Raw genomic sequence first — 22,408 nt, 5'->3', positions numbered from 1 at the left:
TGCACCAAGTACAGGAGAAAAGACTTGCGCTTGGCTCAAATGGCATTCAATAATCACTCCCACATCAGCTATATCAACAGCTACATGATAAAAGAACGAAATTCTTTGACAGAGAAAAACATTTTGCTCTTCTGTGAAAAGGCATCCAAAGAAGAATAAAAAAAAGAGACTTAAAGCAGGAATTGTGGATACTATTTTGTTTTCCAAAGATTTTCTACAAGAAAGTAATTGGTTGTGTCTCCTATCTAACAAAAATATTTTCTTTCACAATAATAAAAAGGTTCTACTAGCAGAAGTTGTGTTCCGGCATTGCCGGGGAAATTTTGAGAAGAAAAAAAAAAAAAAAAAAAAAAAAAAAGCAACAAGAATCACAACTCCTAAAAGTAAATTGATTTGAAATGCCATACACACACATCGTGGCCAAGCAAACAAGTCAGTAAGTATCCCTCCTCCTTTATCTTTTTACGCATATATATATATATATATATATATATATATATATATATATATATATATATATATATTTATATATTTATATCGTAGATAAAGGCATATTATTTTGAATGAAAATAGTCTTTCTGGTTAATTAAATTTTGGAAGGGATGGGGTTATGATTTTAGGTTTCTTCAGTTTACTCTTGCAACGCCGGTACCTAACAGCTAGTAAATAATAAAATAGTAAAGTATTTTATTTGTTGATAAAAACCATACTTATCTAAATCAAATTTCTGTGCATATTTCAGCATCAATGCTAACATCAAAATGTATCACATAATATTAATTAAAAACATTCTGTAAGTACGCCATACTTTAAACAGACTTGCAATTGTCTTATTTGCATAAAGATGTTTAAAAACACGTTTTAATACATAACTGTCGTCTGCTATTCATTTTTAATGTCAGTATTAGGATACCAGCCTTCTTCTTGATTAGTGATACTATAATAGAGATAAAAGTCTAGTTTAAGCAAGAGGGGTGAGGTGACATTGTCATAAAGTTAAGAAATTGTTCCTATTGATTTATCAATTTCACAAAGATTGTATAACAGCATTAAATATGCGCGTGCGTGTGTGTGAGAGAGAGAGAGGGAGAGAAAGAGAGAGAGCGAGAGAAGGTCGTTCCAAAAGTAATGCATTCTATTTTTTAACTTAAAAAAAGTTAAGGAGTTACAAAGACGGAATTGGTATCATTAAAACGAGTGATATTTCGTGCACCAGAATTTATTTCTCTAAAGAGTCACCACCATTCTCAATGCCCTTTTATCAGCCTCTTTTGAGGAGTTGGTCATAAATCCACTCATAATGATGGTCCCTGAGTACTAGGAGGCCCACCCTCCCAGAGTTTGCGAAGGGATTAGTTTATTGCTAATAGCCTGAGGTGCCTTGCCGGGGAATGTCGACGGGACTATTCAGGCATTTTTTGCATGCCAGTGTGGCCGACCAATACTTTTCGATCCCACTTTCTGAGTCAGATGTCACAGTTCTTGGAGCGATAGAAAATTAAATATTTTATCAACAGCTGAAAGTAAATGCGTTTATAGCAGTGTCAGAAACCAACATTAAAAATGTGTGAAAAAAATTGAATAATTCGATTTCCTATCTTTCCAAGCTTGTAACTACTTGAAAAATGTAATTCAAACCCTAATTTTTTTTTCCAATTAAAGAAGCAAAGACCAAATTTAAAAAAAAATAACAGGTTTAATAGCGAATTATGCAATATTTATTTTTTTTAAATCGGTTTTCTTTAAAAAAGATTTCAAGAAAATCAACGAATTTTAACTTGCTTCGATAAATATATGTATATATAAATTGCAAAAAATCACTTACCTATAAGAAAATACTATTCAATGGGTACTTTCATTATTCATTGTTAAGAATTTATCCATATTTATATTTTAAATTCCATGTATTTTTTAAATAAAATAATTTTTTTAAACAACTATTTAGAAATACCGCCATTACATAAGCATTATTACGTTTAAGCGAAATGCCGGAAGTGGTGTTTATTCTTGTTTTGAAATACGGATGAACAGAAGGAAGTAAAAACCACATGTTAGCATTAGCCATCTAGCCTTGTGCGTGAAGAAATATGCGTCTCCATAGTTGAAAAATATTCACATTTTACTTAAAAGATTTTGCCTTAAAAAAAAAAAAAAAAAAAAAACCCAGTCGAGGAATTTTTTTTTTTTTTTTTTATTTTCTCAAAGAAATACATGATTTTTTGATATAATATAATTTATTTCTTCTTTATGGAGTGAATTTTTTTTTTTTTTTTTGATATCTAAAAAAAAAAAAACATTGAATGAAATAGAAATAAGTGTCGTAATTAAATGAAACTTTCTGTGCAGTATAAGAACATTATAAGGTTTCACGTAAAAAAAAAAAATTCAAAATGTTTTTTTAAAAAAAAGGTTTTAAACTTTGGACTTTACAGGTGAATTTGCAAATAACTGTATTTTTTTTGTTTTAAATTAGCATATTTTATTTATTGATCTTTTATCTTCAATTTGTGATATATAAATTTGAGGTGAGAAAATTAATTATTTTCATTTTAATAGACATTTCAAAATGGGGGGTTAATTTAAAAAACCCTTGTCTAGAATATTATAGTCGGTTTATTGGAAAGAGCATAAATTTTCACATTGAACCTTGTAAATATTGTAAAAATTGAACGAATAGAAAAATTTTGATAGATTTTTTAAAGTGAAAAAATTGGAAAAAAAATTAACTCGTAAAATTCAATTGAATTTATTATGTAAAAAAATGGCTGCATGAAGGCGTGCAGGCACTTTGTAAACACTGTTTTTTAAAAAATAATATTTCTTTTATTTTTCATACAACTTTAATAGTTTATTCTGGAAATATATTCCATAAAGAAAATAAACAATCCACTTTAAACAGAGAAATTACGAGTTTTTTTATATTTTATTCGCAGTTTTTTGTTAGGGGTGTCAAAAATTCCCCCAAAATTCAGACATTTCTAGTGTTTCAATAAGACATTATGAATCAGCAAAAAAGAACATACGTTTTTATACGCTGTCTGATGAATAAACAAGCTGATAGCACTAATGGTGGCAGTCTCATCGACACTATTACCAACCTTTAATGAGAACAGTGTGTCCCACATGAAATTGTACGCTATATGTTAAAAACAAAAAGCAACAGACTATACATATATTTAGTAAGTTACCAAAATATATGGCAATTAAGCTTCACAGAGTCATGTCAATACCAACTTTTTTCATGCATATATTCCCCAGAAAAAATAAAAATTCTTTGCTTAGAATGAAAGAGTGAGAGTCAACAGCATATATAATATTAGAAATATCCAAATATCCAGTGTTTTTTTTTTTTCAATACTAATTAATATATAGAGATTTATAATCATGTAATATATAAGTATGTATGTTTCGTTCATAGATATTCTTTGCTGGTTTTTGCGTAACTTTTTACACACTTAAGGGTCAAACCAATGAAAAGAATATGCTGCTGTCATAACCCTAGTTATTACTAATAATAATACTATGCTATTATTACTACTACTATTAATATTACCACTATTATTATTACTACTACTAATAATAATAACACTATTATTATTACTATCAATAATAATAATAATACTGCTATTATTATTACTTACAAGGAATTCTCATACAAATCATTACATATGATTACTTACTGGTAAAACAGGATATGACTCTTGGAGTCTGAGTCACAAGTTTCCTCAAATTTCTACCACATACTCGTTCGATAACCATAACAAATCATTTGCATACTCACAGCAGATGTTTACTATTGATTTCTTGCCGATGACGTCCGATTATCATCATCATTGTTATTCTTATATCTCAACATGAAATACCAAAATGTAGAAACCGTCTTATCTTTTGGATTTGAAAAGTCACAGTTCAATCCAAGATATCTAGGAAGGATTATTGGTTTCAAATCAAATACTTTAAATACCAAAGATTGATTCTCCTCTCATCATAAACTCTCCCATGATATATCACATTGACCTATGAAGAGTTTTTTTCATGTCCTAACCAGAAAAAAAAAAAAAACTATACAGCTGTCAATTTTTTGGATGAAATCGATAATAAATTTTGCATGTGGCCAAATATGAGAATAGTGAACAAAAATAGCTCATACCAAAAACCGGTTGTAGACAGAATCTTTAATCCTCATTCATTTTTGGTTTTTACCAAAACTGATGGAAATAGGCGTTTGCTTATTTTTAGATGATTTGAGAAAATGTGATTTTTCAAATAAGGATATTTTCGTTTTTCAATTTCAACAAAAGAACAAAAATGAAAATATTTTATTTAATTATTTGTATGTCTATCTGGTGGTCCTAATTTCCATAAATTACGTTGAATATAAAATAAAAGTAAATCAAAGCAATCTGTTTAATATTGTAATTTAAATTGTAATTTGAAATGTCTGAGTTCAATCTGGTACAAAATCAGAGTAAAAAATAATTATGCCTTAGTCAAAGTCACAAACTTAGTCTGCAAGTTTGGCATGTTAACAGATTGATTCACGAGGAGATAAAAAAAAAAATAGTAATGCTATTAAATACATAAACTAGTTTTGTTTTTCTCTCCCCACCCCTCTTTAGAGCTAAATGTCGGTCAGCCTACAGCAATGAAAGAAAAAATAAAAATGAAAATAAAGGTTTCTTTTCATACATTTAAAATAAGTAATAAAATAATAAGAGTTTTCCATCGGTGAAGATTGAAAAAACTGTTAGAAAATATGCACAAATAAAGCTGTGTGTAAAAGTATAATCAAACTAGTCATCCAATAAAACAACAGAAAAAAAAAAAAAAAGAAAAACAGTCAATTAATAAAAGTCCGTTTTTAAAGGAATATGCAAATTATTATTTTTTTTTCAAGTCGCTGGTATATTCATCCTTAAGTATATAGGTTGTATTCACTTTTAAAATAGAAAAGTGGACTTAATATCAATGTCAGTGTGAAAAATAACCCAACTTTATATATGTATAGATTACATTTTAAAATGTCAGGACAAAATGTACAATTTCACACCCGAAAAACCGTACATTTTAACATTTAAACATTTAAAAAAAAAAAAAAAAAAAAAAAAAACAATGGGTGTGAATGTTAACCTGCTCTGACTAATTTTATTCCTTTTACCCCCCCCCCAATGAATAATACATAAAAATGTGTCCGTATTCTGTCTGAAGCAATGCTGAAAAAGAATATATCAGCTTTGGGGGTGTGTCTTGTGTTGTTTCTGATTTTCTAGGTAAAGTAACAGAAATGAAATACCAGGATTAAATATTACAATCGATGAAATCAATTGAAAATGTTTTTTTTTTAAATTCTTAACAATATGAACCCATATTTATCATAAATCACTGATGTGAAACATTTTTCATGTAACTGGCTGTAAAAAGTAGCTGTAAGTATCAATATTGATAATAATGATAGTCCAAAGAAGAACAATAGAAATAAAGTAAATTTTTTTGGTAGGGTGGGGTGGGAATAATAATAAAAGGTACTTACCCGTACAACTTGTTTGGTCTTCTCAATGAAACCTCTCCTTTCTCGCAATTCATCATCCGTGATTTTAAATTTCTTAGGATTTTTCTCCACAATGCTTGGAAAGAGTTAAGGTCAATTGAATTTTTGCAAAAATATAAAATCACGAATTACAGTTGTATAAAATTAAATCGAGAAAGAAAAATAAACTTTATACAAAGACACTATATATATATATATATATATATATATATATATATATATATATATATATATATATAATGTATATATTACAAATATTTGTATAATGGAACAAGGGAAAGGAGTAAGGACTTTCCTCAATATATAATGATAACAGATGTGTTTCAATAAAAATGGTTTGAACTGATTGCATTACTTGAGATGAAATTTGCGATGCTGATGTGCATGGCATAGAGCTTTCAAAGAAATGGCTCGACAGATCTTGAGTCAGGTAAAAGTTGTTGTTTGAACCGATATGCAGAACATTGGCAGTGAGAATAGTGTATAACTGAAGACCACTCTTAATGCATCTAAAAAATGTGTTTTGTGAATACATTATCTTCTTTCATAGTTGATACAAATATGTTGACCGAGACAAGATACCAGAGGGAATCATTTTAAAACGCAAAACGTTTTGCAATATTTGCTCTAATATGTGTTAGTATATCGAATGACCAAAGTTGTTGTAGGTGAAAGTTGAGATTTGCAGTATCATGATAGCTTGTGGTGTTGTAATGGTGTTCATGCTGGTTGAATTGAACCAGGTTTTTTTCTTGATCCTTACCGTGTCCCAAAACATAGCAACTCAGGCATGACGGTTCTAAACAAGGTCACACAAAATGTATGGCCCATTACAATTTCACCATCAAAGAGTGAACACTTGTGCATTTGAGAGTTTAATTTTTAACAAGTTGTAGAAGTGCAAGCTATGGTTGGTAGTATTATGGTAGTGTTGTAAGGGTATTCACCCTAGCCATGGTTTAACAAAGATTTTTCTTTGACCTTTGTCACATTCTAACCTCTGGCAGCCCAGATATGGCAATCGTTCACCTTGGCTGAGTTAAGCGGGCTTCTTTCCTGACGTTTACCACATCCTGAACCATGGCCGATCAGGCACAATGGTCTTTCACCCTAATCAAGTTGAGCCACTTTTTCATGTCTCAACAACACTTCCTGAACATTGGCGGTCCAGATATGGTAGTCATTCACCATAGTTGCATTAAGCTGGCTGCTCTCCTAACCTTCACCACATCCCGAATTATGGCAACTCAAACACCCTTTTATTGTTGAGGCCCCTAGATGAGGAAAGCCTACTCTAATAGTTTCTTCCTTCGGGCTGGTAGACTTTGGAATTCCCTCCCCGTTTTTTGTTTTCCTGACTGTACTAACCTGCATTAGTTTAAATGTAATGTGAACAGATATCTTGCTGTTCAACTCCCCACAGTCTCCTGGTAAACATGATCTTAAATAACAGCCCCTTACGTTCCAAGTGGTAACATGCTTTTTATGGGGGGTGAAAAAAAAAATTTTTTTTCTTAGTTTCTTTGGGTTTTTTTCATCGTGGTTAGCGACAATAATACAGTTTTTTAAATTAAATCATCTGAATAAATTATTTATTCAAAATTTGGTTGTTTAGAATATTTTATTGTTCTATGCATGCCACAGGCAGAACGGCAAGTTTGAGAGTATAAAAAAATAGAAGCTTCCTCTCCCTGAAGAGTTTCACCACGTAGACCGAGAATGAAACTTCAACCTAGAGGGGTACTTATTTTAGCGTGTCTACACATGCATAGATTAGCAGTTATACAGAAATACTTGTTAAAGGTCTGTATTTAAGTGAGGGGACGCACGTTTCACTGCCCTCCCACATACAGCGCCTGGTATTCCGAAATGCTCACATATCTGATACTGATCAGGTTTTCAATGTCGCTTACCTTTGGTGATCATACTGTATTTGGGGGATAAAAAAAAAAACTTTATATAAGATTGAGACAGACCCAAAGTAGTATAGATTCTTATAGTTAAGATGAAATTATAAAGAGAGGGGGTAGAAAGATGGAGTATTGAGAAAGAACGCTATTGTGATAATGAGTGCCTTTCATAATATCATTCAAAAGGAGAAATTTGCATTCATACTTATCCAATATGATCAATGTCAATAGACGGAAAAATGTGAAAGAGACTGTAGGTAAAAAATAACAGACATAAATCAAAATCATAAATTATACATTCATACATATAAAAAATAAAGCACAATTCTTTTGTTAATATCACAAACACACAAATTTTGGATGATTGGAGAGAATACACACGCATACACACACACATTATATATATATATATACACACACACACACATACACGCACTAGCAGGGAGACCTTACGTTGCCCATGATTGAATGAGAATGAATGAATATTTTACGTTGATGATTTCCAGAAAAAAGATATGTATGTAAATAAGGAGATAAAGAATGTTTTCTAAGTTTCTTTAGGACCTTTTTATTATTATTATTATTATTATTATTATTATTATCATCATCATTATTATTATTTCCTTTCTGGAGTTTTTTCTAACAATTCATTATTTTAGATAATCCAAGATATGCTTGAAAAAGCCGCTGGAATCTGCTTTTCTATTATCTCTCTCTCTCCCTCACTCTCTCTCTCTCTCTATATATATATATATGGCTTAAACGGCATAATCACGTTTACACAGTGGTTTTGGTATATCATCAAAGTTAAGTGACGTTGAGCCTGGTCAATATTAAATAGGTGACTATTTGAAAATACCAGCTGCTGTATGTCCAAAAAGGTTTCTGCTTATCCCGACATGGTCTCCAGTTGTTTTGGGTATTTCCTTGCCACTGTACCCAAGCAATGCTGGTTCATGAGAAGTGTGGTTGGCCAATACGCAACCCTTGCTTCACAATAGACTTCTTTACAGGAGTATTCATCCTATATCGAGACTGAACGAGAGAGGAGAGCTTGATCGACTAGGTACATTAGCTCATCTCCTCTGAAAAAGCATGATAATGCAAAAAAAAAAAAAAAAAATCATTTTTCCCTTTCTACCTGATCCCCCACTTTACCCCTTAAATAAACGATAGTGAAAAAAAAAAAAAAAAAGTAAAAAAACGTCTGATTACTAAATTATTTTAATTATACGTTCTCTCCACCATCTTTTTTTCATATCCCCCTCCCTCCTTTATTATTTCATGGTTGATGTTTGTCCCTTGAGCTAAAGGTTTTTTCCCCTTCTTCTTTCTTTCTTTTATCTTCAATTCTGAACAAAAGTCTAGACTTTAGAATGACGCTTTCGGGGGGGGGGGGGGGGGGCGAAAAAAAAAAAAAAGAAAAGAAAACGCTAAAATAACCAAAGAATGAGGAAGGATAAAATCAATATTTTATTCCATAATGTCTCCTGACCTCCAACGATTCGTTGTACTCAAAATTGAAGAGCTCCTTTGATTAGGCTTTTATTACTTGGAGAAGCCCATTTGAAGAGGTGAAGCATGATTGCATTTATGTAACGAAATAACGTTTGTGTAATAAAAAATAATATACTGAATATATTGGCATGTAAAGTGCTTCTGGTTACCCTGGGCGGGAAGATGTGCTACAACAGTTGGAAAGTGGAATTTAAGAGCCAGCGCCCTAGAAGAAAAGCTATCTGGCCTGCAAAAAAAAAACCAAAAAAAAAAACCGTGGCATTCCCTAGTAAAGGCACCTCAGACAATTCGCAATAAACTAAGCCTTTCTCAAAAGAAGAAGTGGAGTGGACCCCCTAGAACCGTACAAGACCATAGCCATACCCCAGTCAACAGAAAAGAAGCCATTTTAATGACGGCCTAGACTCTTGTAGATTTTAGTGGCAAGAAAAGACACAAGGCCTCACTGTGAAGGAAGGGGTATAGAAAATAGGAAAGAATGCTTGGGAGGGATTAAATGACTAAATCTGCATATTTATCAGTGCATGGTTGCACCCGTATGCTTATCAGGATAGATAAAGAAATTAGTGACAGTGTATAATGATGGTACTATTAAAATGCAGTGTAGTTAGGGGATAGAAAAGCTCAATCATAAATCTGAATAGACTAGTGACCTGACCAGATCAAAATGTGATTGCATTTGTGTAGTTACTAAACATACTTCTGTAGTCTTGGTAGTGGTACTATTACTACAAGCAGGATCCATGACATTTTCACAAGTTGTGCTGTATAAAATATTGTAGACATGTGTTCCAATATCATTTAAGGCCTTCAGCTTGATATATGTAGCTGATAATCTTGAAATATATACAAACGTCTGGGTGACAACAAGTCTCTGGAGATGTCCAGCACTCTCAGATTCGTTTGGTAGCAACTGCAAACTATCTTACCTTCTCCAAACAGCCATTTACCATTAATTTCTTGCAGATACCAGTTCTTGTTTTTTTTCTGGAACCTGAATGGTAATAATCCTTCTGATGTTTCCTGTACTCTCTATGCTCTTTCAGTGGCGGTATGGTTGGTGCTCTTGCTCCTCGATTTTTTCATCCTCCCAAACACTTCATTACCATTTTCTATGGCACTAATCGATACTGCTGCCATTGCGTTTCCTTTGTTGGAGAAGGATGGAAGAAGATTATGTAAATTTTGCTACATATGTGGTAGTTTCAGTCTTTTTTGGTTCCATGTAATGTCCTTTTATATTTACCATTGTATTTGCACAGTGCTATTCTATATTTGCCACCAGTTTATCCGTGATTGGTGACCGTGATTTTGTGATATGAATTTCTTTATGCGCTCAAGGATTTTTCTTTATATTTCAGCTGTTTTTTTGTTTTTTTTTATGAGCACCATGCTTTCGATAGAAGAATTTCGGTGGAGTTCAGTTTTTTTAAAAATTTGAGATTTTTTTTTTTTTTTTTTTTTTTTTACAAGGGAGTCACAACTTATCAAGGCTTGAACGCCACTCGCAGACAAGAGTTAATGAATAATAATGACAAGGGTGGTAGTGTAGTAATCGTTACTGGTATAGATTGGGTAGGATTTGGATTATTTAAGGGGACGGCTCAACAAGAACTTGTTTACATTGGACTTGAAGTCTACCATATTATAATCGGCCGGGAAGCAGGCGAGTAGAACAGTGTTCTACAGGCGGGCAATTCTAGGAAAGAATATGTGATAAATATATGAATAAAGTGAAAAAAAACGTGTTCCAAATCTAACATTTTCTTCTGCATTGAGTGTTCAGGTAACTAAAGTTACATTCCTTTAACTAAAGTTACCTACCTCGGCTGATGTCATAAAATAGTTTAGGTATAATGAAAATAGAATGAGGATATAGTGCTCACCGTGGTGGAACAGGTTAACAATTGTACAGTTTGCCTTGTTGAGTTACTTTCAATCTATTGAGTTTTATTTCTACAATTTTTATGGGTTTTTTTTTGTTTTTGTTTTTAAATATTACTTTTATTGTTGTATCATGGGCAACCAACTCTAGTATATATGTATATTGACAGGAAGACTCGACGTTGCTCGAGATTTAATGAGGAACACTATCTCCTATTTTTCTTTTTACTATGTTCATAACACCATATATATATATATATATATATATATTTTTTTTTTTACTGTCTCCTATTTTGCCCCTTGATATAAGTCAGAATAAACTAACATTTTGAAAAACTCTCTAAATTAGGATCTTATTGCTGTATCCCAAGAAGGATCACTAAGGAAAACACAGAGACAGAGATGGGTTAGAAAAAGTAAAATATATTGAAAAAAAAAAAACCCCAAAAAACCAGTATATACAAAGAGCAACCATCGTAGTAAGTACAGCAAAGATGGCGGACTACAAGAGTACACTGACCGAAACTGTATAAATTAACCGAGAGTCGTAACTCTCGGTTGATTTATACAGTTCAGAAGAGTTCATCTTTAGTACATGGGTGAGTCCCACAACAATTATACATGTGGTTTAAATTTCATCCAAAATCTTATATAAGTATTTGAAGTTTTAATGGAGGGATGCTTAAAAAACTTCCATAGTGTGTGTGGGGGGGGGGGGGGCGTCGAGATTCGGCACATTGAAAGGCATGTTGAGATTGGAGTCACTTTCATTATCTTTCAAAACAGGATATATTTATATATTTGAAGTTTTAAAGGGGGATTCTGACCTCACTACTCTCTAAGAGAGAAACTTAGAGATTAGGGACCACTTCCATCGTCTTCCTCCAAAAATTTTACATATAAGTACATTTGTAACGGAGTGCATATGAGCACGTAGAAAAATATTAGTAGGAGCTGTAAGATAGCTAGTTTATGAAATAAGCAGTAGCCAACAAAAGCACATATGCAAATTAGGAAGTGTGACAAGAAAAAGAAAAAAAAAAAGGACAGTACGTGGTTGAGGAGAAGCAAAGTCCACACCAGAGAAGATGAACATGTAAAGTTGAAGGCAAGAAATGGTTGGCTATTGCCAGTGTGGTGTCGGGGAAGAGAAAAGAAAAACACTACCAGGTGAGGTGAACGTGTGACCCCCGTAGTGGTGGCTAGAAACTTTTAAGCTGGTGTCGAGATGACAGGGGGTTGTTAATCTCATGGTAGACGAAATGAACAGTAAAAAAAAAAACCCAAAAAAGAAACAAGAAGCAGACATTGTTTGGAAAGTAATAGTAATAAATGCCTTTTGCTAAAAAAGAAGAAAAAAAGTCGAGTCGTGTTTATCTATTTTTGTTTGTTTGTTCCTTTTTGACGGTACCAGACGGACCGGTGGGAGTCCGAGAGAGGTATGAACTGTAACGAACACGGCCACGTTACACATGTAGTGCTTTTATATAAATTCTCTAACTTTCCTTTCTATAGTGAACATACACACAGTCATTGATTTATATATGGATGTAGATACAGTAGGGACTATTAAAGCAAAATATTGGACTTCAGTGGATATGTACTGCTACCAAGTAGCGTTTTTAGAAAAAAAAAAATTAAATCAGTTTGTTCGCCAAGAAACGTTTCCAACAAAAAAACAATTTAATTCATTAAGTGCATTTAACTCAATACAGTTTTTTTTTTTTTTTTTACGTTTTCTTTTCTAAAAAATAAAAATAAATGACTTTCTTTTTATTCTGTTCCATGTTTACTCGACCCATCCCCCAGAAATTGATCATATATTTGAATTTAAGATACAATATTTTTGTTTAAGTGAGTGGTGTCGGAAATATAAGACGGTGATGTTTTTTTTTTTATGAATCATTTTCTATTGAATATAAAATATTATAAGAGATGGAAAACTTTTTTTATTTTTCATTTCAATAAGTAATACCGTTCAAACGCAATAAATAAACTCTAATGCTGGAATGTATTTCGAAATGAATGTAATATCTTATAAAGGAAAGAATGGAAAGAAAAGAAAAAAAAGGAAAGAAAAAGTGCCAATAAAAGGGAGAAAAAAGGGCGAAGGAAAGGAAAGCAAAAAAAAAAGAAAATGTAGGAATAAAAGAAAAAAATGAAGGAAAGAAAGGGAGAAAAGAAAAAAGAAAAAAAAAAAGAAAAGAGAATTTAGAAAAAGGAAAAGGAAGGCGAATGAAGGGAGGAAAAGAAATCAAGTAATCTATAACTTCACATAATATAAAGGATGAAAAGGAAAAATAACAGAAAAGAAAACGAGAAAAAAGAGAAAAACGAAGAGAGAAAATGAAAAAAAAAATATGCAAGAAAAAGGAAGAAAAAAGAAAAGGCAAAGTTAAACTAAAAGGTGAATGAAAGAAAAGGGAGGAAAACTAAAGAGAAAGTAGAAACTGAAAAATAAGGAAGAGTGGAGGAAAGAGAAAAAATAGGAAATGGTAAAAGTGAGGGAAGGAAAAGAAAAGGGGAAAGACAAAAAAGGAGGCAATATATTATTTAGCTCCTTACATTAAATAAAGTCAAATGCTGGGAAAAAAAGAAAAAAAAAGGGGAAAGTAAAAAACGAAAGAAATCATAGATTTTAAAAATCAATACACAAAAACAACAACAAAAAATAAAAATAGAGAAGAAAATTAATAATAAAACAAGAACTACAAATAATAAAAAGGTATTTAAAAAATAAACATTTTTTAAATAAAAAATAACACAAAACACTGTAAAAAAAAAAAAAAAGAAACGTAGCATTTAACTCGACAGAATTATTCCAAATATTTAAATATGCAAAAGTTTTCAATTTATCACAACGCAAATTCCATAAACACGAAAACCACTGACAGATAGAAAACTAATTTCTAAGCAAACAATAGCAAAACATTAAACGTTAGATTGTAATATAAACACATTATGCCATTCCTCTATCTCCTCAACCGCTAAGCAAATATTTTAGCAAAGTTTAAAAAAATAAAAAATAAAACATGGCCTCCAACTCAGTTTGTATGAAATGATGGTGCAATGTATAAACATGATCGAATGATGATGATAATGATAATAATAACAATAATAATACTAACAATAACAATGATAATAAGAAGAATAAAATAAGAATAAGAATAAAATAATAATAAGAATAATAATAAGAATCATAATAATAAAAATAATAAAATAATAATAACAATAATAAGAAAATAAGAAGAATAAAATAATAATAATAATAATAATAATAATAATAATGAGAAAATAATAAGAAAATAAGAATAATAAGAAAATAAGAATAAGAAAATACTAAGAATAAGAATAAAATAATAATAACAACAATAAGAATAAGAAGAATAAGAAGAAGAAGAATCATAATAATAAAATTAATAACAATAAGAAGAAAATAATAAGAATAAGAAAATAATAATAATAAGAAAAATAAAATAATAATAAAAAGAATAAGAAGTTCTAAATGGAGGAAAAATGCAATAATGTTTTACTATGCCCTCATTGTTATATATTTATTATTTTCATAAAACTTTCCTAGTTTTTGCTTTTGTTACCATCATTATTCCCTATTATTATACTAGTTGAAATACTCGCCCCATCTCATCTTCCGTTCAGTCCCCACTGGGATCTTCCGACCACTCTGTTGTATCAGTCAAGATAAAAACAAAATGTAATAGGTCCTCAGACATACCTCTCCATCATACAGTGCATCGATATTCTATGGCTGACTGGGATAGCTTCCGTACATTTATATCAGACCTACCTCTACGTGCCATGTTTAAAAAGGATGTGTCCTCTATAGTATCAGACCTGACGGAATGGTTAACTGTAGGTATAGACAGTTTCATACCCTCGAAAGAGTTCCAGCAAAAACCTGGCAACCAGCCGTGGTTCTCCCCAGAGTGTGCTGCTGCCATTGCGCACAGAAATCACTTTTTCCATTGCTTCCAATGTAATAGATGTACTGAGACTAAAGCCGCCTTCAGGACTGCCAGCAACCACTGTAAAAAAGTAATAAAGATGGCGAGAGAGTTATGTGCTCAGTCTGTCAAGTCCAAGGTAGCTGAGCAGCGGCTTGTTTCCCATCAGTTCTGGCAAATAGAAAACAGAATCATCAACAGAAGTGTGAGCTCTATCCCAACTATCATCAATGAACCTGAGTTAATCTCGTCAGCATCAGACAAAGCCAATCTCTTTGCCAAGAACTTTGCAACTAATTCTACTCTTTACGACCAAGGCCGTCAACCCCCAGTATTCGCTTGTATATCAGAAAACATGCTAAGTGACATACAAATATCTGTGCGCGATGTTGCCAAGCTAATCAAAAACCTTGATTCCAGTAAAGCAACTAGTCTTGACAGCATTCCAGTCATAGTGCTCAAAAGGCTTCAACCTGAACTAGCGCCCATACTTACCAAGTTATTTAAGCGTTGTCTTAAGGAGAAACGCTTCCCAACACCTTGGAAAATCTCATGAGTGTGCCCTGTATTTAAGAACTTAGGTGATCGCTCATCTCCCTCTCAGTACAGACCAATAAGTCTCCTATGCGTCATGAGTAAGCTGCTGAAATCTGTGCTAAACAAGGAAATAATCAACCATCTCAGCAAAAATAACTTTCTTAGTGACATGTAATATGGTTTCCGTTCTGCTAGATCTACAGCAGACGTGCTTACAGTTATCTCATAGGATTGGTGAATCCCTCGATGGACTGTTCCTCTCTAGGGCAATTGCTCTCGACATATCAAAGACCTTTGATAAAGTATGGGATAAAGGCCTACTTCACAAGATCTCCAGTCATGGTAAAGCTGGAAATGTCTTCTCAACTATTAAATCATTTCTCTCTGATAGGTTCTTAAGAGTAGTGGTTGATGGGCAGAAATCAGAGGCTCTCAGTATTAATGCTGGAGTCCCTCAGGGGTCCATCCTGGGTCCAACTCTCTTCCTGATCTACATCAATGATCTTCCAGACCACATCCTTTCATAGACATTTATGCTGATGACACTACCATCTATGAAAGCACTTCGAAGACTGCAAACGACCAAGTTCTCTTTGACTCTCTCTCCTTTGATCTTGAGCATGTGGTACAATGGTGAAAGAAGTGGCTGGTTACTTTTAATACATCTAAAACCAAGCTTCTATCTTTACATCATCAACGCTCTGCTGCCCAGCTGCCATCAATCGAAATGAATGGCTCTCGTTTTGGGGAGGCTTCATGTTTTGACAAGCTTCTGGGCTTGATCTTTACTCCTGATCTGAAATGGAACACGTATATCAAATCAATTGCCAAAGTTGCTGGAAAGATGGTGTGATCCTTCTACCGTTCCAGTAGATATCTCACTCCTGATTCAATTCTCTACCTATATAAAAGCCAGGTTCAGCCAACGATGGAGTACTGTTGCCACATCTGGGCAGGAGCTGCTAGAAGCAGCTTATCCTGTCTTGACAGAGTTCAAAATAGACTTTGTAGCTTAGTGGGGGATGCCCTTTTCTCTTCTCTGCAACCCCTTTCCCACAGAAGAGACGTAGCGAGCCTGTCCCTGCTTTATCATTATTTTCATGGCAGGTGCTCATCTGAACTTCGATCTCTGCCCCCCTCCTCGCCAGACTTTCACGAAAAACACCCGTCTTGCCAGAACCACTATCAACAATTACCCACACTCTTTATCCGTGCCTACACCTAAACGTAGATTCCATGAACAGGGTTTCTTTCTTAGAACTGCTCGTCTGTGGAACTCTATTCCGTTTGCCTGCTTTCCAGCTGACTACAATCTGATTGTCTTCAAGTCCAACGTGAACAAGTTCTTATTGAACCGTCCCCCTAAGTAATCCAAGTTACAAAATTCCCACTAATGTTTACTATGCTAAAATCACAATGACTAATGTATACCTATTAACCCTTATCCTCAAGTGGCCTCTGGGCCTTGATAAGCGGTGACCCCCATGTAAAAAAAAAAAAAAAAAAAAAAAATTTGTTTATAATAGAAACTATAATAAGCACAAGAAATGCGCCCCAATCTTCCAAAGATTCAAGGAAATGAGCATAAAAATGAACCTTGGGTTTACTTTCGACAGCTTCACAACTTTGCTTCCCTTACTTTGTCCTTTAAGTCTTCACATTCCATGAATGATGCTTCTGACAAAGGGAGAAGAATTGTTGCTTTCTGGGTTGGAATCTATGTATCAAACACTTATCGTTTTTGAACTTAGAGTAATATATTATTTAGCTCCTTACATTAAGTGGCTTCATGTCTTGTCTGAAGCGATTTCCATAAAAAAAAACTCAATGCCAATCTTGTTTTGATGCTTTGACAGTTGCAGTTTGAATTCCGATGTGTTTCCTTATACAGAAAATATTATCCACAGACACATGTTTCATTGTCTCTACAAAGCATCAGTGTGGTTAGATCTAATGAGAATCGAAATATTGTTGGACTTTTTTCAATGGGAAGTGGGGAGTGATAATTCTTACAGAAAATAACTGAATCTTCAGGTATCTTCAATCAAAAGAGAAAAATTAAAAAAGGATTGAATCGTGAAAAAAAATAGCCATAAATATGCATTATATATAATAAGTAAAAAAAAAAAATCGATTAAATTTATTTATATAGAGTCCAGAAGTTGGAGCATGAGTTCGTTGGGTTCTTCGATTTTCCAAGGCAATGCCCATGCACGGATTCCATTAATTTAAATTATTTATCAGTTAATATAAAATTATTTTACCTGTTAGATTGGTAGAGCTGTGACTTTTATACATTTTTCTTCCACAAATGTCGGTTAATAAATTTCTCCACCAAAACTTTTGCAAAACTACGTTAAACTAGAAAAATCAGTTGTCTGTTTGTTTATATATATATATATATATATATATATATATATATATATATATATATATATATATATATATATATATAGCTGTATTAATAAAACCAGCCGAGTTTCTATGAATTACCTCCCTTAAATTTAGTTTATTACTATTAGTAACATTATGGCCATGCTAACTAAAGTAGGGCGAGACAATTAAAAATAATTATTTATAGAATAATGCTCTAAGACAATTTTATATATTATCACCCTCCACCTCGTTTTGTTAAAGAATGGGATAGTCTGATCGCTAAAAATGCCATATGAAAAATTCAAAAATTTCGGCAGAATACAGACTACTTTTTAGATACGATTTTTAAGTTAGATTCAGATTTTACGATATTTTTTTTAATTAAATTGTTAGGTGAACGAACAAAATAGTTAAAAAAAAACCAAAAAAAAAAACCCTCACCTTTTTAAGAATGAGTTTCTAAATGATAATGTTGTTATTTCAGCAAAGTCCGTATTCTACACAAGTACAATTTTCATTTGATGCCACTGTTGCATAGAACGTGAAACTCAAACTAAAATACACTTTCTTGGCCTTCGTGCTGTCTTAAGATGGTACACTAATATCATGAGGTTTGAGTTCGCTCCGGACGTCGATAGAATGGAAATATATCACAAACTCCTATAAAGGATTTGAAGATACACTCCTATAACCAGAGATATTCTGAAAATATATTAACTAGCACAAGTATTATTCAGTTTGAACAAAGGTGGTAAAATAATATTGAGGATCTGCGTTCACTCATAAAATTGAAATAATTTTAATCACGGCAGCAATGTACAATAGACGAAGGAGACAACGTAAAACTAAAATACATTTTCTTAATTTTCGTGCTTTCTAAAAATAGTTCAACAATATCATGGGGTTTGCGTTCACGCCGGACATCCATAAAATAGAAATATTTTTAATCACGGCAGCAATGTACAACAGATGGAGGATATGACGTGAAACTAACTAAAATGCACTTTCTTAGTTTTCGTGCTGTCTAAAAATGATTCAATAATAGGAGGTCTGCGTTCATGATGGACATCCATAGAATTGAAATATTTTTAAGCACGACAGCAATATACAACTGATGAAGGAAGCACCAGTGGAATTTTCGCAGGTCCCGCTTGTATCAATTCATACAGTTGTCATAGTTATCATTGCTGTTTAGGAATATATCTGCTAACTTCCATTATGAAAAAAAAAAATATGCTAACAGGAATAAAATAATTGGTGATGATAAAAACAACGTTTTTCTCACGTGACTCAGTGAAAAATGTTATTTATACAAATATATTCTTTGATTTTATCAGTGAGGGGAAAAAAGTGCAAACTCTTATAGAAAACAACAGAATTTTCCAGAGTCTTCAATGAAAAAAAAAGCAGCAGAAAATATAGCTACATTGTCAATGAGTTCGCACAGTTAGAGAGAAACTGAATGTGTTTTAATATACTTCCTTATCCCCCCCCACCGCAAAACAAATAAACCCATCTGCATTGCCAAATAGAATTCTCCGAATGATGTCAAATTGGTTCACCCTCCTGAATTACCACCTAATTCTCCTTTGCCAAACAAACAAAACAAAAAAATCTTTCAACAAAAGAAAGTCAACTCTCAAATATTGAATAGAAATGCTAAACGAGCAATGTAGTTTGCTTGAAGCATTGCATGTAGTTTATAAAGTAAATATTATGAAGAGAGATTTATAAGAAAACAAATGTAAAAGAAAATTGCTTCATTCTCATTTCATTGAAGATGTATGGCATAATCATGTTGACACAATTCTCGTTGGATCACTAAAGTTAAGCAACGTTGATTATAGTCAGTACTAGATGGGTGACCATATGGGAATATAAGGTGTTATATGTAGGAAGATGTTGACATCTCCCTGCAAGAATGACAAAAACCTAATGTCATCTACACTGTCTGGGATATACTGGGGACTGCTTGTGAATTTGGTATTCCCATGAAACTTTCTCCTTTGGAGGAAGCTTGTTCAATCTGCATAAGGTGAATGCTGCTGCATCCGAAATAAAATTGCACGAAAACAAAAATTGATTTTTTTTAAGATGCATCTATGCATTTAAAGATGAAAATGATATTTAAAAACTTATCGAAACTCGATCACTTCATCAGCAGAAGATTTCTAATCCTTATGTTTCATACTTGATCAAACTTATGATGGCATTCACTTTAGTTGAGCCAGCTATTTTCAATGAATTTACTAATTTTATATATATATATATATATATATATATATATTATAATAATAAAGTCGTATTTCGTTTGTTTGTTCACAATTTGGTTAACATATACAAAAGGTCACAAATAGATTTTAATACTGAAAAAGGACTCTTATATATTTTTATTCCTGCATGATTTGTATATATACTAGCCCGGCATTGTCCGGGTGTTAGGTGGTGGTGTGTATTGAGCAACAAAAAAAAAGTGGTAGTAGGCAGGCAGGCTTGAACCCGTACGGTGGAGGAGGAAAACAACGCAAAAAAAAAGTGACGTCTTTTTTACGGCCATCGCCAAACCAGGAGTTAGCTCCAAATTTTTAATGGAAATTAGTAATAGAATTGTTTAAAATATTCTATTTAGAAATCTATATATCTATAAAAGTGAACGTATCTGCCTGTGTGTCTGTGTACATTTCCCTACGCAATAGCTCTGTCAATTTTAAGTCTACAGACTCGAAATTTGATATACAGGGTATTGAGATTTGGGAAAATCTTTGTGATCGGTTTTCGGACAGAAATTTGGCTGTTAAGGGGTCAAAGTTCAACGATTTGTCCTCTGAGAACTCTACCAAACTCCTCCGACAATTTGGGGTCTAAACACTTGAAATTTTAGATATAGGTTCCTTGGACATGGATCTAACTTAATAACTTGATTTGAGCCCAAAACAATAAATGTTAAGGGGTCATAATAGGGATTAAAGCTTAAAAAATTGACCGCTTTTTTTTTTTTTTTTTTTTTGCTCAACATACACCTCCCAAAACCCGGGTAACGCCGAGCTGAATTGCTAGTATATCTATAAAAGTGAAAGTGCCTGTCTGTCTGTCAGTGTGTGTGTGTGTGTCTGTGTACATTTCCCTACACAATAGCTCTGTCAATTTTCAGTCTACAGATTCTAAATTTGATATACAGACTCGAAATTTGATACAGACAGTCTACAGACTCAAAATTTGATATATTTCTGCTCAACATACACCTCAAAACACCCGGGCAAAGCCGGGCTGAAATGCTAGTATTATATAAAGTAAATTTATTCAATTTATTTTTAATTTACATTTAATTTAATTGATTCTGATTATTAGTATAACAAACATCAGCTAAATTTAAAAACGGAAGTAAGTTTTCATTTAACTTAGGAGTTATTTCCCTTGAATCTGAGATTTTATTTTGCCTGTTTGAATTTTATAGATGAAAAGGACTATGTTTCATGCTTCCAAAATTCGAAAATATGTTCAACATTCAGGAACATCATAAAAAATAAGATATTTAGTGTATCTTAAATAGTATGTGACTAAACCCTCCGCTTCGGAATGTGTTTTTACCTGGCAACGCCGGGTATGTACAGCAAGTATATATTAATGATGGGACGATTACAATATTTTTCCCAGATTCTGATTCTTTATAAATTTATAAATATTTAACTATAAACTATAAAGTTATTATTTTTTTCCCGATTACAGTAAATACACGTTAATTGTGCATATATTTTCTCCAACGTAAAAACACACTTGTGGCCATGATCTATATCTTTTAGCTTTATCAGTAGTTTAAAATAAATAAATATTTATCATATTATTATTACTCCTAGCAGTAGATTTTATTGCAAACAAAATCAAATTAAAAATGAGAATGAAAGGAATCGTTTTTGGCATCGGAAAATAGGCAGACATTTTTCCGATTATGACGCCCGAAAAGGTTCTGATTTTTCTGATTCCCGATTCCAATTAATCGTCCTAACACTAATATATATAGTGTTCATTAAAAAATGGATATAATATTCATAAAAAGACTTTCTGGTCTTTAGATGAAGTTCTTGAACTACTCCAAAGAAGTGATCATTTAGTGTGCATGGTGAGGGTGAGGAGAGGGAATGGAGCTACAGACAGGCACTCCATGTGATGTTATCAGACGCAACAGCTCTCGTAATTTCGTCCATGCTATCTTCATCCTAGTGGTTGTATCGAGTCTGTGTCTACAATCAAAAACTATATTATACTCTTACGAGTGTAGTTGTAACACTTTCATTATTAATTCGTGTGTGTGTGGGGGGAGAGGTTGAATACCAGCCTAGGATGTGAAGGATGACTTTGTGAATGGGTTTGAATGCTACGTCTGACAGTAATCATCATTTCCTACACTGATAAGAACATAACTTCGAAATATGCGTCTACAGATTTGGAAATAATTATAAATATTTATTTTAAAATATTATTGCTATAGAGCCACTTTAAGAAAAAAAAAGTTGATCCTTCTTTAGGGAATTAAGAATAAGCAGATAATCTTAGCACAATGCTATATTTCGATGTCTGTCATTGAATGCTATTTACTGTTTATGCTTGCTTAATCAGAATATTGAATAGAATTTAATTTCCCTACTTCTCATGCTAATTCCTAGCAGCATGGAGAC

The 22,408-nt window shown here is 32.6% G+C and overlaps 1 protein-coding gene across 2 annotated transcripts in view; it reads right to left on the bottom strand.

Annotated features, from left to right (window-relative positions):
• The window catches only part of LOC145292052 (syntaxin-6-like), a 627,569-nt gene that overhangs the window by 244,645 nt on the left and 360,516 nt on the right, over window positions 1–22,408 (bottom strand). For both annotated transcript variants that reach the window (XM_080138080.1, XM_080138081.1), the window contains exon 3: window positions 5,531–5,627. In XM_080138080.1, coding sequence (XP_079994206.1) covers window positions 5,531–5,627 — 97 coding nt within the window. The remainder of the gene's footprint in view (window positions 1–5,530; window positions 5,628–22,408) is intronic.

This window comes from Euprymna scolopes, chromosome 13 (genome assembly GCF_053919585.1).
Source record: "Euprymna scolopes isolate OS-2025 chromosome 13, ASM5391958v1, whole genome shotgun sequence".
Lineage (NCBI taxonomy): Eukaryota > Metazoa > Mollusca > Cephalopoda > Sepiida > Sepiolidae > Euprymna > Euprymna scolopes.
Note: the sequence above shows the minus strand (reverse complement) of the source record. Positions and strands in the feature narration are given on the sequence as shown.